Source organism: Chionomys nivalis, chromosome 19 (genome assembly GCF_950005125.1).
Source record: "Chionomys nivalis chromosome 19, mChiNiv1.1, whole genome shotgun sequence".
Lineage (NCBI taxonomy): Eukaryota > Metazoa > Chordata > Mammalia > Rodentia > Cricetidae > Chionomys > Chionomys nivalis.
In genome coordinates, this window is record NC_080104.1 from 883,646 (window position 1) to 900,271 (window position 16,626).

Here is a 16,626-nt window from a genome sequence, read left to right on the forward strand (position 1 = left end):
ATTATAAATGTTTTGGCTAAAGATCTGACCAAATACTTTATAATAAGAAGTCCTTTTTTTTATTTCAGGTAGTCAATGTCTATTGTAATATGCAAAGATTTTAAAAGATTGTTGCACACAAAAATTTTACTCATATATAAAGCACAAAATTTTACCGCACTGAATACATTTATAGGGTTTCTCTGCAGTATGATTTTTTCTCATGATTTAGATTATTCATACATGCAAATGCTTTACCACACTGATTACATTCATAGAGTTTATTCCCAGTGTGTGATCTTTTATGCATTTGAAGAGTACTGTGAAGTACAAAGGCTTTACTACACTCATTACATTCATAGGGTTTCTCTCCAGTATGTGTTAGTTCATGTCTTTGAAGATGACTATGATAAACAAAGCCTTTACCACACTAATTACATACACAATGCTTCTCTCCAATATGGGTTCTTTTATGCTTTCTGAGGTTACTATGACATGCAAAGGCTTTACCACACTGGTTACATTCATAGGGTTTCTCTCCAGTATGGGTTCTTTCATGCTGTTGAAGATCACTGTGATGTGCAATGGCTTTACCACACTGATTACATTCATAGGGCCTCTCTCCAGTATGGCTTCCTTCATGACTTTGTAGATGACTGTGACGTGCAAAGGCTTTACCACACTGGTTGCATTCATAGGGTTTCTCTCCAGTATGGCTTCTTTCATGTGTTTGAAGAGTACTGTGATGTGCAAAGGTTTTAAAACATTGATTACATTTATAGAGTTTTTCTCCAGTATGGGTTCTTTTATGCTTTCGGAAGTTACTGTGACATGCAAAGGCTTTACCACACTGGTTACATTCATAGGGTTTCTCTCCAGTATGGGTTCTTTCATGACTTTGTAGATGACTGTGACGTGCAAAGGCTTTACCACATTGATTACATTCATAGGGCCTCTCTCCAGTATGGCTTCTTTCATGACTTTGTAGATTACTGTGACGTGCAAAGGCTTTACCACACTGGTTACATTCATAGGGTTTCTCCCCAGTATGGGTTCTTTCATGCCTTTGAAGATCACTGTGACATGCAAAGGCTTTACCACACTGATTACATTCATAGGGTTTTTCTCCAGTATGGGTTCTTTTATGCTTTCGGAGATAATTGTGACATGCAAAGGCTTTACCACACTGATTACATTCATAGGGTTTCTCTCCAGGATGGGTTCTTTCATGCTTTTGGAGATAATTGTGACATGCAAAGGCTTTACCACACTGATTACATTCATAGGGTTTCTCTCCAGTATGGGTTCTTTCATGCCTTTGTAGATGACTGTGACATGCAAAGGCTTTACCACACTGGTTACATTCATACGGTTTCTCTCCAGTATAGCTTCTTTGATGCCTTTGAAGATGACTGTGACATGTAAAAGCTTTACCACAATGATTACATTCATAGGGTTTCTCTCCAGTATGGGTTCTTTTATGCTTTCGGAGGTTACTGTGACATGCAAAGGCTTTACCACAATGATTACATTCATAGGGTTTCTCTCCAGTATGGGTTCTTTCATGACTTTGTAGATGACTGTGACGTGCAAAGGCTTTACCACACTGGTTACATTCATATGGTTTCTCTCCAGTATGAGTTCTTTCATGCTTTTGGAGATAATTGTGACATGCAAAGGCTTTACCACATTGATTACATTCATAGGGTTTCTCTCCAGTATGTGTTCTTTCATGCCTTTGTAGATGACTGTGACATGCAAAGGCTTTACCACACTGGTTACATTCATAGGGTTTCTCTCCAGTATGGCTTCTTTCATGTGTTTGAAGAGTACTGTGATATGCAAAGGTTTTAAAACATTGATTACATTTATAGAGTTTTTCTCCAGTATGGGTTCTTTTATGCTTTCGGAGGTTACTGTGACATGCAAAGGCTTTACCGCACTGGTTACACTCGTAGGGTTTCTCTCCAGTATGGGTTCTTTCATGCCCTTGAAGATCACTGTGACATGCAAAGGCTTTACCACACTTATAACATTCATAGTGTTTCTTTCCAGTGTATGTCTTTTTATGCATTTGAAGATGACTGTGATGTGAAAAGGCTTTACCACACTCATTTCCTTCATAGGGTTTTAATCTAGTATGTGTTTTTTCATGCATGTGAAGATGACTGTCACATGTAATGGCTTTAATACATTGAGTATATACAGAAGTTTTCTCTCTAGTTTGACTTTTTTCATGCCTACAATGATAATGGTACATGTGAAAGCATTACTACATTTAATACATTGTTGAATTTTTTATCTGTATGAATTAATTTTACAATTTAGTCCTATTTTAAAGAGGAATTATATGTTAACTTTTTTGTTGTTTTTGTTTGTTTGTTTGTTTGTTTGTTTGTTTGAGACAGGGTTTCTCTGTGGTTTTGGAGCCTGTCTATGTTAACGTTTTATTACCATGTTTACAATTTTGTTTTTCCCCTTTATTAAGGCTTGCTTTTCATCTTTGATGATACATGATTCACATTTACAGAATCTTTTTTCTATATGAGAATTTTCATGTATTTGAAGAGAACTGAAAAAACTCAGAGCTTTACCACTCTTATTGCATTCATAACGTTTCCTATACTGTTAGTGATACTACATTTGCTAAGTGAACTAGGACAAACAGAAATATTTATACAGTCCTAGTACTCATGGTGCTTTTCTGAAGTGTGAGATTGTTGATATATTAACAATGAGGCTATAAAACCAATTACTTGTATACTTTTACATCAAATTCTACAAGTATACTCAACATGGAGACTGCTACATATCTTCTGTTTGTTCTGAGAGAGAGGTATGCTGTATCTTTTCACATCCCTATGCTCATGTGGCTTGTATCCATAGTAACATATGATATACCTAGTAAAGGACGAATAACAGATACAAGATTTCCACATTGAGTTCACACTTTATGTCCTCATAGACTTGTGGCATCTGGATTAAGGCCTCTCCACAACAGCTGCCCCTTGATTCATGACTGCCCCCTCACTAAACTTAACACAGTCACAAGTATATGGTTTAAACTACCTTTTCTATGGACTAGTAGTGTAATAAAGAGTTTTAGAGATATACTTATCTTTTCAACATGTATATCTTTTATAATATGAATAATATGAAATAAACAGAGAGACAATTTTACAGTATAGTTCTCATTGTATTATGATTCAAATGGTAATATAAGTTAAGGCATTGTTTCCTTGACTTCTTTCTTAAAAAAATGACTTGCAAATGCAGTTTACTTATCTGAAATTAAGGTATATAATTTTGTGAGAATTTAATAATTATCAATGCATGTTATTATTTACACTGCTGCTTTTGTTTAAAACATATAGGATGCATTACAATTCTTCAGAGGTATATTTGTATATTTATAAATTAAAATTACCTTTCATGTCTTCTAGAACTTTGACAATGTTCTTCAACATTATGGTCTTCCCAACTGTATCCTAAAATATAGTGCCAGACATTATATATTAAAAATTGTAAAAAAATTTAGCTACCATTTGTAGCAAACCTTACAACCATGCCTGATTTATTTACCCCATTCTTCTTTCTCAATCATATTACAAAAGAGCACCATTAACCAATGAACAGTTGTCTCCTTATTTGAAACATGAAAGATAATTCAGCCTTACCTATAGTAGTGAGGTTTCTGTAGGTCTCCACCATCACATCTTTGTAGAGATTCTTCTGGGAAGGATCCAGCAAAATCCATTCTTCCCAAGTGAAGTTGACATGCACATCATCATAGGTCACTGTATTCTAAAATATCCCATACATGTGTACAACCAAAAGCATGATTTTCACAACACTGTAAATGTATACTTCTTTGACAGTATAGTCATATAATTCTGGTGCTCCCCATACTTATTCCATGACAGAGACATCATAATTTAATCACCAAGTCACTTTAGAAGCAAAATGAATAGGAGGCTCACCTCTGTCATTTCTGAACCCTTTGAAGAGAAATGCCTAATAACCAACAATGAAAGATATGTAAACAGATCAAGAGTACAGAGTACAGATAAGAGAAACTGTATGAAAGATTAATTCCTAACTACAAAAAAAGAAAAATAAGATGAAAAAGCCAGATGTACTGAATCATACCTCCAATCCTTGTACTCAGAAGGAAGAGGCATGTATATCTATCTTCCTCTGAGTTGAATACCAGCCTAGTCTATGCAATCACTTCTAGGATAGCAAGAAATACATATTAAATATCTGTTTCACATAAAAAAATCAAACAAATATAAAAGAAATAACTCATAGGTTTTTGCTGAAGTTTCTACAAAGAGTTATGCATTCACTTGAACTCTTTATTCATCTACCAGAAACCTGAAGTATCCCAATTTTAACTGCAATGTAAATAAGATTTTACTAAAAGCACTGTGTGTTTAAAGTTACAAATTGACAAATGAGAACAATAGCAATTAATATGCTGATTATAAATAATCAACACAGAGCAGGAAAGATAGATCAACAGTAAATAGTCCTCCTGGTCTTGCATACAGGTGGGCTCAAGGACTTACATGAGGGATCATAACTATCTATTTTTCCCAGCTTAGGGTTTCTAAATACCATCTTTTGATCAATGTAAAGACCAGGTACTCACATGGTGCATATCCATGCATACAGATAAAATACTTAGAGGTAGGCAGAGTAGACAGAATTGAATTCTGGAAGGAAGAAGGCAGAGTCATAGAGAACCACCATGGAGGTGCCAATATCAGACATGCTTCATCTTTCCTGGTAGGCCACAACCTCATGGTGATATCCAGATTACCAGAAATGGGTTAAATCAATATGTGAGAGTTAGCCAATAAGAGGCTACAGATAATGGACCAGGCAGTGTTTAAATTAATACAACTTCTGTGTGATTATTTTGGGTGTAAGCTAGCCAGGACGACAAGCAATCCCATCTTCGCCACCAAGAAGGGAACAAAGGGCCACCCTCCTCCTACTACAAAAATATTCTTTTTAAAATAAAAATTCAAAACAAGCAAAACAGGCAGGAAGAAGTTTATGCACCTGCATTCCAATGACTCAGAAGGCACAGGCAGTATTAATGTCATGAATACATGCCATTCTGGGAAACATAATGAAACCCTCTGACAAATTTTAAAATTCAAGATATGGGTGAAGCTCAGTACAACAGCATATGCTTGATAAGAACAAAACCATCTTACAACAATATAAAAAACTAAAAGCCAGGAATGCTGGCCCACTTTTAATCCCAGCACTTGGGAGTCAGAGTCAAAAGATCTCTGAGTTTGAAGCCAGCCTGGTATATAGAGCTACTTTCAGGACAGCTAGGGCTACAAAGATAAACCTTGTCTTCAAAAATAAACAAACAAAAATGAAAACAGTGGGCTACTAAACTACCTAGGCACAAAATAGCAGCTAATTCCACTGAATCTTGTGTGATTTAGTGTTAGAATTTATGATGGTGGGGAAGTTATGACAGCAAAAGAAGAAAGCTGACTGATTAGTTTCAACCACAACATGGTAGGCACAAAGAACAGGAAATGGGTTGAGGCTACAGAAACTCATATTGTGGGATTCCCTTCTGTATTCTGTGATTATAATTGGTAAACACAGGAACTGCTTTGGGCTTAAAGCAGAGCTATGGGAAAGAACTTAGGTAGGTGGGGAAAACTAACCTGAATGCTGGGAGAAAGAAGGCGGAGTCATAGAGAAGTCATGTAGCCCCACTAGAGACAGATGCTGAGAACTTTACCTGGTAAGCCACAGCCACATGGCAATACACAGATTAATAGAAATTGGTTAAATTAATACATAAGAGTTAGCCAGTAAGAAGCTAGAGCTAATGGGCAAAGCAGTGATTTATTAATACAGTTTCTGTGTGATTATTTCAAGGCTGAGCAGCTGGGAACTAACAAGTGGCTTCCCGCAACAAACTGGTGCTCATGTGGCCAACTAAAATCCATTTAAATCTTAGAGAGCTTGGAATGGAATTCTATACACTAAAAAAATAAAATTTAGCCACATTTATTTCCCCAAATGGACTTTGCTTACTGGTGACATGCTGCGGCTCCTCTAAGAGATGTTTTTCTGGTTTAGAGAGAGCAGGAAAAAAGCTGCCTGTAGGGACATAGCCCCACCCATTGGGGGCATGTTCGCCTCGGGCTAATGTTTACGGATAAATCTGCCGGGCGTGAGCCCAGCAGGCCCTTTTCTTTTGCTCCGCTTTTCCAGTGCTCCGCGGGAACCTGTGGTCCTGTAAGTCTATTTCCTTATTAAAGCTGTATATATCTATATAATCTGTCTACATTCATTTGCGCCACCACATGCACCATTTTGAAATGCCAGCTTTCTGGGCCATGCTGCCACTGTGAACTCTGACTTTCTGGAGGACTGGCTATGGGATCTAGTGAGCAGATTGCTACTGGCAACTTAGATCCCCTGTATGCCTGCAAATGGGGCAATGTATATGGCTCTCAGAGGCAGCAAGCATGCCTCTGCCATGTTGGACTGGGTGGAGCAAGCAGGCAGGCCGTATTTGCTCTACCAATGGCACAGCTTAAGTTCAAAAGTGCTTAGCATTTTAAGAAGCACTCCTAAACAGTAAAGAATTACAGATACACAATAGGACAGATTCATACATAAAAGACCTCTAAATGAGACATGGTGTATTTAAAAATTGTACATAGGCTTGGGAGAGAGAAGAAAAATATAGAAAGTTATAAAAAGAAGTAAATGGTTTATAAAAATGAAACAAAGTCTTTAAAGAGACAGAGTATAGACAATCATAAACTAAAGGAGTAAAGATAATAAAATAAATATTAAAAAGTAATAGAATAAAAAAGGCCACATAAACATGGACTATATACAGAGTGTCTGGATTATGCATATTATTGTGTTTTCTTTGAATTTTTTGACTGTAAAGGAGTTAAGTAACCAACATATATACTTTAAAGGTATCATGTCTTCAGAATTTGGGTCTAAGGATTTGTTGCTTTGGAAAAGAGGTTCTCCTTTTTTTTCCACAGAGGATGAGAACCTGTGGAATCCTTTGAGACTACTGTGGTTTGATGAATCAAGACTGCCCAAAAGGTCACTATGAACACACCCAAAAAATTACTTCACCAAATAAAGAGCAGGAAACAGTTTGGAGAGAACTATGCCCATACTCCCAAATACTGTTCATAAATGTTTGTTACATTTAAAAGGGGATGTGCTATAGAGATTTGCATTGGTATGAACCTTGGTTTATTGATACTAATTTAAGGTCAATTTTATTATATGTATTTCTGCTCTTGATTAAGGCATTGTATTTGTGCAGCTTATTTAAAAATGTAATGTATAATTAAAATATAGGTAAATAGAGAGTCATCTATTATAGTGATAGTCAAGTTTGTAGCATGTTAGTTAGATTTTCTAGATGTACAGAAGTGTATTTCAGATAGATAGGGATTCTTCAAATCTTTCAGAGACTTTCAGAATATGACCTTTAAAATGTTTTAAGAGCTTAAGATTTTTCATGACAATGAGACACATCTGCTCTTGGCAGCACCAATCTTCTTCAAGAGGATGATCAGCATCGAAGAGGCTCCTTATGAAGTTTGTTAGCCGTTTGGGTAAGAAACTGCTCTAGGCAGGACTGCTTGATAAACTAGACATGCAGGACTCACAGGGTTCCTGATTCATGAAAGAGTCTGCCAGACATTCTGCAGGACACAGAAGAAAGCAACTGATGGACTTTTCCATTGCAAGGCAGAACAGATCTTCAAATTTCCTACTTTATGGAAAAGTCTGCTTGATAGTATGGACCTGTGGGCTGAAGATTGGATGCCCCCAACAACACAGAAGAACTTTGGGTGACTGTCCAGGCAACAAGATGTCTTTGTCATTTCTAGAGTTTTGGAAGTTGCTTACAATACACTTCCTGTTTACCTAGGTAATATTATATCCTTCTGGAATCTCTGATGGAGTTGAAGAATTGGGAGGTGATATGGAATTCCTCTCCCTATGCTGTGATTATCATTATTTAATAAGGGAACTGTTTTGGGCCTCTAGCAGAGCTATAGGGCAGAACTTAGGTAGGTGGGGGGGGTAACTAAACTGAATGCTGGGAGGAAGAATGCGGAGTCAGAGAGAAGTTATGTAGCCTTGCCAGAGACAGCTGCTGGGAACTTTAACTAGTAAGCCACAGCCACATAGTGATACACAGATTAATAGAAATGGGTTAAATTAAAATGTAAGAGTTAGCCTTAAATAAGAAGCTAGAGCTAAAAGGCCAAGCAGTGATTTAATTAATACAGTTCCTGTGTGATTATTTCAGGGCTGAGCAGCTGGGAACAAATAAGTAGCCCTCTTTACTACATCATATCACAGCCCCAATGAGAGATTTCATCCAGAGAGGCTCCTCCTACTAATGATTTCACAAGCAATCAAATGAAAGTTATCAAGAAGAGGCACATGTTAAAATATATCTTCTTATCTTGGAGGTTTTCATTCAATCAATTAAATTCTGACCTGTGTCACTAGAGGCTTATGGTCATCCAAGAAGAAAATTAATTTAGTCATTTCAATGATACTCATAGTCTGCAATAGCCCCTACACTGTTCAAATGTTAAAAGTCTCTTCTGATGCTCAAAACAATCACTTGACAGTGACTTGTGGACAGAGGTTTCTGTCCCACCCAGTCTCAGTCATTCAGTCCCAAAGAAACACACAGAGGTCTACATTAATTATAAACTTGTTGGCCTATTAGCTCAGGCTTTTTATTAACTAATTTTCACATCTTACATTAGTACATTTTTTGTCTGTGTTAGCCACATGGTTTGGTGCCTTTTATCAGTGACGCATTCTCATCTTGTTTCCTCTATGTCTGGGTGTGACTGCAGACTTAGCCTTTCCTCTTCCCAGAATTCTCCTGTTCTGGTCACCCCACATATCCTTGCTGCCTGGTTACTGGTTAATCAGCATTTTATTAAACTAATACAAGTGACAAATCTTTGCAAGGTACAAGACCAGTGTCCCACAGCAAATAACATCTTGTAAAAATCAGAAAACAAGTTACATCTTTCCAACATACAATGGTATAGAACACCATTTACACTCCAAAATAGAGAAATGGAGACATAGTGAGGGAAGATTGAACCAAGGCAAGACTGAAGCATAGCAGGACACATATCAAATTCTGTAGCTGTCTCAGATACACAAGGCTTCAGTTTCAAAGGGCTTAGAAGGCCCTATCCTTGAATCTATTTTTTGGGTTTTTTTGAGACAGGGTTTTCCTGTAGCTTTAGAGCCTGTCCTGGAACTAGCTCTGGTAGATCAGGCTGGACTCAAACTCACAGAGATCCACCTGCCTCTGTCTCCTAAGTGCTGGGATTAAAGGCATGTACCACCACCACCCAGCCCTACTTCTTTTCATATATCTCTGTGGCTAATTTCACTCCCTATATTCAGCTAGTTCTCCACAGAAGATGTTTTATAGTTTAGGCATCTCAATATCTTTTGGTATCAAAATGCAACCTAGGCTGTATCAAAATACAACCCTGGCTGTTGTGGAATAGTATTGTAAGATGTGTTATATTTGTTTATGTTGTGAAACAATTGTTTCAATGATACAAATATGTGTTGCATTATTTTATGTTGCATTTGTATAATTCTGTGAAGCTATGATACTGGGCTGGTCTAAAATACCTATTTGGCCTAATGAACAGTCAGTAGCTTGGTAGGAAAGTATAAGAAGGGCTGGCAGGCAGAAAGAATAAACAGGAGGAGAAATCTTGGAGGAAAAAAGGAAGGATGACCAAGAAAAAGAGAGAAAAGCATGGGCCAGCGACTCAGCTACACAGCAAGCCATAGAGTAAGAAGTAAAAAAAAATTATACAGAATAGAGAAAGATAAAAGCCCAGAGGCAAAAGGTAGATGGGACAATTAGTTTAGAAATGCTGGCTAGAAACAAGACAACCTAAGACAAGAAATTTATAATAATAATAATAATAAGCCTCAGTGTATGTCACTTTTTGAGAGCTGGGTGGCAGACCTCCAAAGGAGTAAAAACAACAACAGGTTTTATCCTCATAGCTTCATGGCATGAACTCTCACAATCTCTTCACTGAGTTTCTGTCTCTGCCAAACAAGGATGCCAGTAACAATGCTGAGTTGTAACCACAAACTAAAAACCCAGTACCTTAAATTTTGATTCTTTCTTGTTTCCAGGACCAGCACATGATGAGTGGTCCTGAAAAGCTTAACTTCTTAATTGACAGACACTAACACACTTGGACCACAGGTGTAGCAGATTTTGTATGAAATTGCTTCCTAGGATTAGGAATCGCTTTGCTTACTCCTTACATAAATTGAAGGTTTATGTGGATGGAGTCTTACTCTTGGAGCACCTTGCTAGACTTCCATTCCATGGCAAAGGCCTTCTCTATAATAGTAATAAACTCCTTGAAAATCCCTGCTTCTTTCAGTAATTGGTTGCCACCTGAAACTACCTTTTCATTTTCATTTATTTCAGCCCCACTTGTTTTCTTTTTACTGTAGACCTGAATGAATCATCAGTAATAACCATCCAACAGATCCAATATTTCATTTAAGGAATCAGCCCATTTTTTAAATTGTGCTTTACTAAATTTCCAGGTAATAGACAGAAAGATTTTGGAGCCAAAATATCACACAAATAACCTCTAACTTAATCTGTTATGGAGTCTATCATTTCCAACTGAAATCCTATGATCTCAATCTCTAATTTCTGGCATTCCTCTTAACATTTCTGTCTTCCTGGTCCTATAAGAACAGCCAATTTAGTTCTGTGTACTACTTTCTATATTTTTTTACCACCTAAAGTCTAGATATCTTCTACACTCTTTCAAGAGGCATCATTGCCAGGTTCTGCCTAGCAACAATATTACTTTTGGTTTTCCATTTCTTTGTCCTAACTTGCATTTATGTTGCTCTGATTAAATCCTCTAACCAAAACCAGCTCAGACAACGAGTGGGGTAATCTGACTTCATCATTTTCAGAGCTTAGGATAGAAAATCAAGTTAATAGTTGAATGCAAAAATCCATGGACAAATATTGTTTCCTGGCTTTCTCTCTTGCCTAGTCACTCTTTCATTCATGCTAAGATAGCTCCCTTTTGTAGCCCAAACCCACTTTCTTAGGAATATTGCCACCCTCATTGGAGGAGCCTTCTCACATCAATCATCAACACAATCTCTCCCAGATACAGCAGTCTATGTCTTTTATGAACCATGCCACTCTGAACACAGTTGAGCAAATGTCATTGTGGTAGGATCTTTTGGATATATGTCCAAGAGTGGTATAGCTGGGTCTTGAGGTGAATTGACTTACAACTTCCTGAGGACTGCATGTTGATTTCCACATTGGCTGTACAAGTTTGCACTCCTACAATGAATCCCCTTGCCACATGTCCTTGCCAGCATTAGCTATCCCTTGTATTATGGAGCTTAACAAATCTAACAGGTGTAAGATAAAATCTTGATATTCATTTTCCTGATGGCTAAAGATGTTGAACATGTCTTCAAGTGTTTGTCAGTCACTTTAGATTCTTTTACTGAGAATTCTGTTTAGAGGTATTCCCCATTATAATTGGATTATTTGCTTTGTTATTGTCTAGTTTCTTGAATTTTTTAATATCCTAGGTGAGGAAACCCAGAATCACATGGAAAAATACTCACTTATAGGTGGATATTAGCAGTTAAGTAAAGTATAATCACAGTAATCACAGTTAATCACAGTATAATCCATAGACACAGACAGGCTAAGTAACAACAGCTCTAGGAGAGATGCATGAATCTCCCTGGTAGGCAGAAATAGAATAGATCTTGTGGGTGTACTGGAGGCAGGTGGGGATGGGGTGGGTGAGGAAGGGACAAATGGGGAGAAGACAGGGAGAGATGACGGGAATAGAGGAGCTTTTAACAGGGGATGTGGAAACTGTAGTGAAAACATTCTGGAAACTATAAAGGTGACCCTAGTGGGTGTTCCTAGTCATCAAGGGTGAACTAGCCATCTTCTGTAACCACATAAAGCTCCCAGTGGGACTGGCACACCAAGCCAGCCACAAAACATTCAACCCACACTTGTACTACCTGCAAGATATGCTGGGGCACTGGTGACTCTGAGATTTCTTAATGGCCAATAAGTGACTGGTCTAACTTGAAGCCCATAACTGACACTGCCTAGATGGCCAGGAACCAGAACTTGAATGGCTCAGAGAACAGGGGTAGAAGCAAATAACAGCTGACCAAGAAAAGATATCAATAAAATGATTCTTAACTATTTCCTGCTATAATCATAGGTTCTTACCTGGCCTACTTGTTATTAAAGAGGCTTCTTCCAGGGGCTGATAGAAGCCCATCAGAGATACTTACCCAAACATATGCTTGAGCTGTAGGGTTCTTGTAGAAGGAGGGTGTGAGGATTGTAGCATTCAGTGGTTGAGGAAATCAGAAGAACATGGCCCACACAATCAACTAAGTAGGGCATACAGTGGCTCAAAGAAAACTGATGTAGCAATCCCAGAGTCTTCATGGCTCTGTGCCAGGTCCTCTGCATACATGCTATGGTTGTTTAGCTTGGGGTGTTTGTGAAACTCCTAACTGTAGGAGTCATGGCGTCTCTGACTCTTCTGTCTGTTCTTAGGACCCTTTTCCTTCTATTGCATTGGCCTTGTCTAGCCTTGAAATAAGAGTCTGTGCCTAGTCTTATTGCACCTTGTTATGATTTATTTGGTTGATATCCCTGGGAGGTCTGCTCTTTTTTTTCTTTTGAGGGGAAAAGGAAGCAGTGGAGCTGGGACAATGGGATTTGGTGGGGGAGGAACTGGAATGAGTAGAGGAGGGGGAGAATTGAATCAGGATATATAGAATGAGAGAAGAATAAATACAAATAAAAATAAAATGTGTTTAGTGTAAGTTCAATGATCCTTATAATCTGTAGCAGCCCAAACATCACAAATGTCCAAAGTCTCTTCTGACATTTTAGACAATCTCTTGACTGTCATATGTTGTAAAAAAAAAAAAAATAAAGATTTACAACATATAATGGCACAGGACATATTCCCATTCATAAAAAGAGGAATATGACTGTGTTACAGCTCCCATCTTAGGCAGACTCATGTGTATGTCACACCAGTGAGAAGAACAGATAGGCAGACCACAAACTCATGAAATTTCCACACTTCCTACATTCCCACAGACATGATCTTTCAGCAACCCTACAGCTGCTAACCCCAAAACCATGTACTCACCCCTATATCAGATGCATAGCCTCTGCTCAAGTGCAGGCCACATCAGCCAAAAAAAAAAAAAGGTAGGAAAACAGAGGTAAAGACTCTCTGCTTGACATAACACCATCCAGCTCAGTCTGTCTGGCGCTGGGGGCAAATCCTCAGGGCAAGTAGGCAGGCGAGACCTCCTTTGTCTCACTGGCCCGCCTGCACCAACCAAGGTAGGAGCTTTGTTTACGAACTACCCAACCTGCACGGAGATCTGATCTCGGCACCAGGAGAGACACCAGTGCGGTGAGTTTGTGACCAGCAGAGGCGGAAGCAGCCCTGGACAGGGAACTCTGAAGTTCCTCATCCCCCTCCCTATACTCCCCGGGCTCCCTGCAGGGGCTCTACCCCCCCATACTGCCTCTCTCTTCTTGTCCCACCCAGCTTGCATCCAGAACCCTTCTTCCTTCTGTCCCCTTTCCTCTTTGGGCACATAACACCATCCAGCTCAGTCTGTCGGGCGCCGGGGGCAAATCCTCAGGGCAAGTAGGCAGGCGAGACCTCCTTTGTCTCACTGGCCCGCCTGCACCAACCAAGGTAGGCGCTTTGTTTACGAACTACCCAACCTGCATGGAGATCTGATCTCGGCACCAGGAGAGACAGCAGTGCGGTGAGTTTGTGACCAGCGGCAGCAGAAGCAGCCCTGGAAAGGGAACTCTGAAGTTCCTCATCCCCCTCCCTATACTCCCTGGGCTCCCTGCAGGGGCTCTATAACCCCCATACTGCCTCTCTCTTCTTGTCCCACCCAGCTTGCATCCAGAACCCTTCTTCCTTCTGCCCCCTTTCCTCTTTGGGCACATAACACCATCCAGCTCAGTCTGTCTGGCGCTGGGGGCAAATCCTCAAGGCAAGTAGGCAGGCGAGACTTCCTTTGTTTCACTGGCCTGTCTGCAACAAGCAAGGAGAGACATCACTAGAACAACAGGAGAGCTAGCACTGCAGAGAGCCATCACTGGGAAGGTACATCAGTAGGCAAGGAGACCTGATCCGGTAAAAGAACATCCAGAGGGGAGCATTCGGAGAAAGAGATGGGCAGGCGCCAATGCAAGAATTCACCTAACAATCTGAAAAACTATATGAAACCACCAGAACCCAGCGACCTCCCAACAGGTGGACATGAACACCTTAATCATGAAGAAGTAGATAAAATTGACTTTATGAAAGTGATTGACGCCCTTAAACAGCATGTAAAAAATGCCCTTATAGAAATGGATGAGAAGTATAACAGAAAGTTTGAAGAATTGAGTAAATCAGTGAATGATACCCTAGGAAACCAAGGAAAAACAATCAAACAGATAATGGAAACAGTTCAAGACTTAAAAACTGAAATGGAGGCAAAGAAGAAAACACAAACAGAAGGCCAGCTGGACAGGGAAAATCTAGGTAAACGAATAGAGACTACAGAAGCAAGCATAACCAACAGAATACAAGAGATAGAAGAAAGAATCTCAGATTCTGAAGATACCATAGAGAAAATAAACACGCTGATCAAAGAAAACAGCAAGGCCAACAAATTCTCATCACAAAACATTCAGGAAATATGGGACACAATAAAAAGACCAAACCTAAGAATAATAGGAATAGAAGAAGGAGAAGAAGCGCAGCTCAACGGTCCAGAAAATATATTTAATAAAATTATAGAAGAAAACTTTCCCAACCTAAAGAAAGATATACCTATGAAGGTTCAAGAAGCATACAGAACACCGAATAGGCTGGATCAAAAAAAAACATCCTCTCGCCATATAATAATCAAAACACAAAGCATACAGAATAAAGAAAGAATACTAAGAGCAGCAAAGGAAAAAGGCCAAGTTACTTATAAAGGTAAACCTATCAGAGTTACACCTGACTTCTCTATGGAAACCATGAAAGCCAGAAGGTCCTGGATAGATGTACTGCAGAAACTAAGAGACCATGGATGCAAGCCCAGACTACTATACCCAGCCAAGCTTTCGTTCACTATAAATGGAGAAAACAAAATTTTCCAGGATAAAAACAAATTTAAACAATACGTAGCCACAAATCCAGCCTTACAGAAAGTAATAGAAGGAAAATCACTAACCAAGGAGTCCAACAATGACCACAATATCTCAGACAACTAGAGACCCTTCACCAGCGCAACACAAAGAAGGGGAACACACAAAATTTACAACTTAAAAAATGACCGGAGTTAACAACCACTGGTCATTAATATCACTTAATGTCAATGGACTCAACTCTCCTATAAAAAGGCACAGACTAAGAGATTGGATACGAAAACAGGATCCAACATTCTGCTGTTTACAAGAAACACACCTCAACCACAAAGACAGGCACTTACTCAGAGTAAAGGGTTGGGATAAGGCTTTTCAAGTAAATGGACCTAAGAAACAAGCAGGGGTGGCCATACTAATTTCTAACAAAGTTGACTTCAAACTTAAATCAATCAGGAGAGATGGAGAGGGACATTTTCTACTCATAACAGGAACAATTCATCAGGATGAAGTCTCAATCCTGAATATCTATGCCCCTAATATAAAAGCACCCACGTACGTAAAAGAAACATTGTTAAAACTCAAGGCAGCCATCAAACCGCACACATTAATAGTAGGAGACTTTAATACTCCTCTCTCACCAATGGACAGGTCAAGTAGACAGAAACCTAACAGAGAAATAAGAGAATTAATGGAGGTAATGAATCAAATGGACTTAACAGACATCTATAGAATATTCCACCCAAATAGGAAAGAATATACCTTCTTCTCTGCAGCTCATGGAACCTTCTCAAAAATCGACCACATACTCGGTAACAAAGCAAACATCCACAGTTACAAAAAAATATTAATAACCACCTGTATCTTATCAGATCACCATGGATTAAAGACTCTCTGCTTGATCAGAACCTATGGAAGTCACCAGAAATTCACATGGGTTTCTTGTCTGTGCACCTCCTCCATTCTTTTAAAAATTCCACAATACTATCCCCAATCCCACTTCCCTCCTCTTCTCTGTGTTGTAGCCTTCAACTTCAACTATCTGCAAGAAGTCTATGTAGGCCACCTTCCAACTAACCTTCCTCATTCTCTCAGGCCCCATCAACACTATATCCAAATTCTCTACCGTCTCTTCTCCTTTCAGGCCCAAACATGGGCGGACACCATTTGTAAGATTCCCAGCTCTAACTTGGGATGAGAGCACCTGCTCAACCATAGGCCACATAAAGCAGAAAATTAGAAAGCAAAGAGAAACCAAGCAACAAAACACCCATGCAACAAAGACAAACTGAAAGATGAGTACCTAGATCCACAAATTCCTCAAACCCAGATACTTGGACACCAACATA

At 39.0% G+C, this 16,626-nt stretch overlaps 2 protein-coding genes across 2 annotated transcripts; both read right to left on the reverse strand.

Moving 5' to 3' along the window:
- Window positions 1-516: 516 nt before the first annotated feature.
- LOC130861975 (zinc finger protein 844-like) lies at window positions 517-1,779 on the reverse strand (the record flags this gene model as incomplete). Its single annotated transcript, XM_057751345.1, has 2 exons — window positions 517-1,295; window positions 1,464-1,779. Coding segments are annotated over 2 exons (1,095 nt in total), but the record flags the coding sequence as incomplete, so codon positions are not given.
- A 971-nt stretch (window positions 1,780-2,750) lies between these two features.
- On the reverse strand, window positions 2,751-3,968 carry LOC130861976 (zinc finger protein 431-like). The gene is made up of 4 exons (XM_057751346.1): window positions 3,960-3,968; window positions 3,657-3,783; window positions 3,407-3,467; window positions 2,751-2,880 (listed from the first exon to the last, which is right to left on the reverse strand). Exons 1-4 carry the CDS (start codon window positions 3,966-3,968, stop codon window positions 2,751-2,753), a joined length of 327 nt encoding a protein of 108 aa, XP_057607329.1.
- Window positions 3,969-16,626: the final 12,658 nt, after the last annotated feature.

Excerpts from the sequence above, each read along its gene's own strand:
- LOC130861976 (XM_057751346.1), bottom strand. Across the intron at positions 3,468-3,656 it reads CAGAAACCTCACTACTATAG|GATACAGTTGGGAAGACCAT; the intron begins GTAAGGCTGAAT and ends ACTATATTTTAG. Across the intron at positions 2,881-3,406 it reads AGTTCTAGAAGACATGAAAG|GTATATCATATGTTACTATG; the intron begins GTAATTTTAATT and ends GTCCTTTACTAG.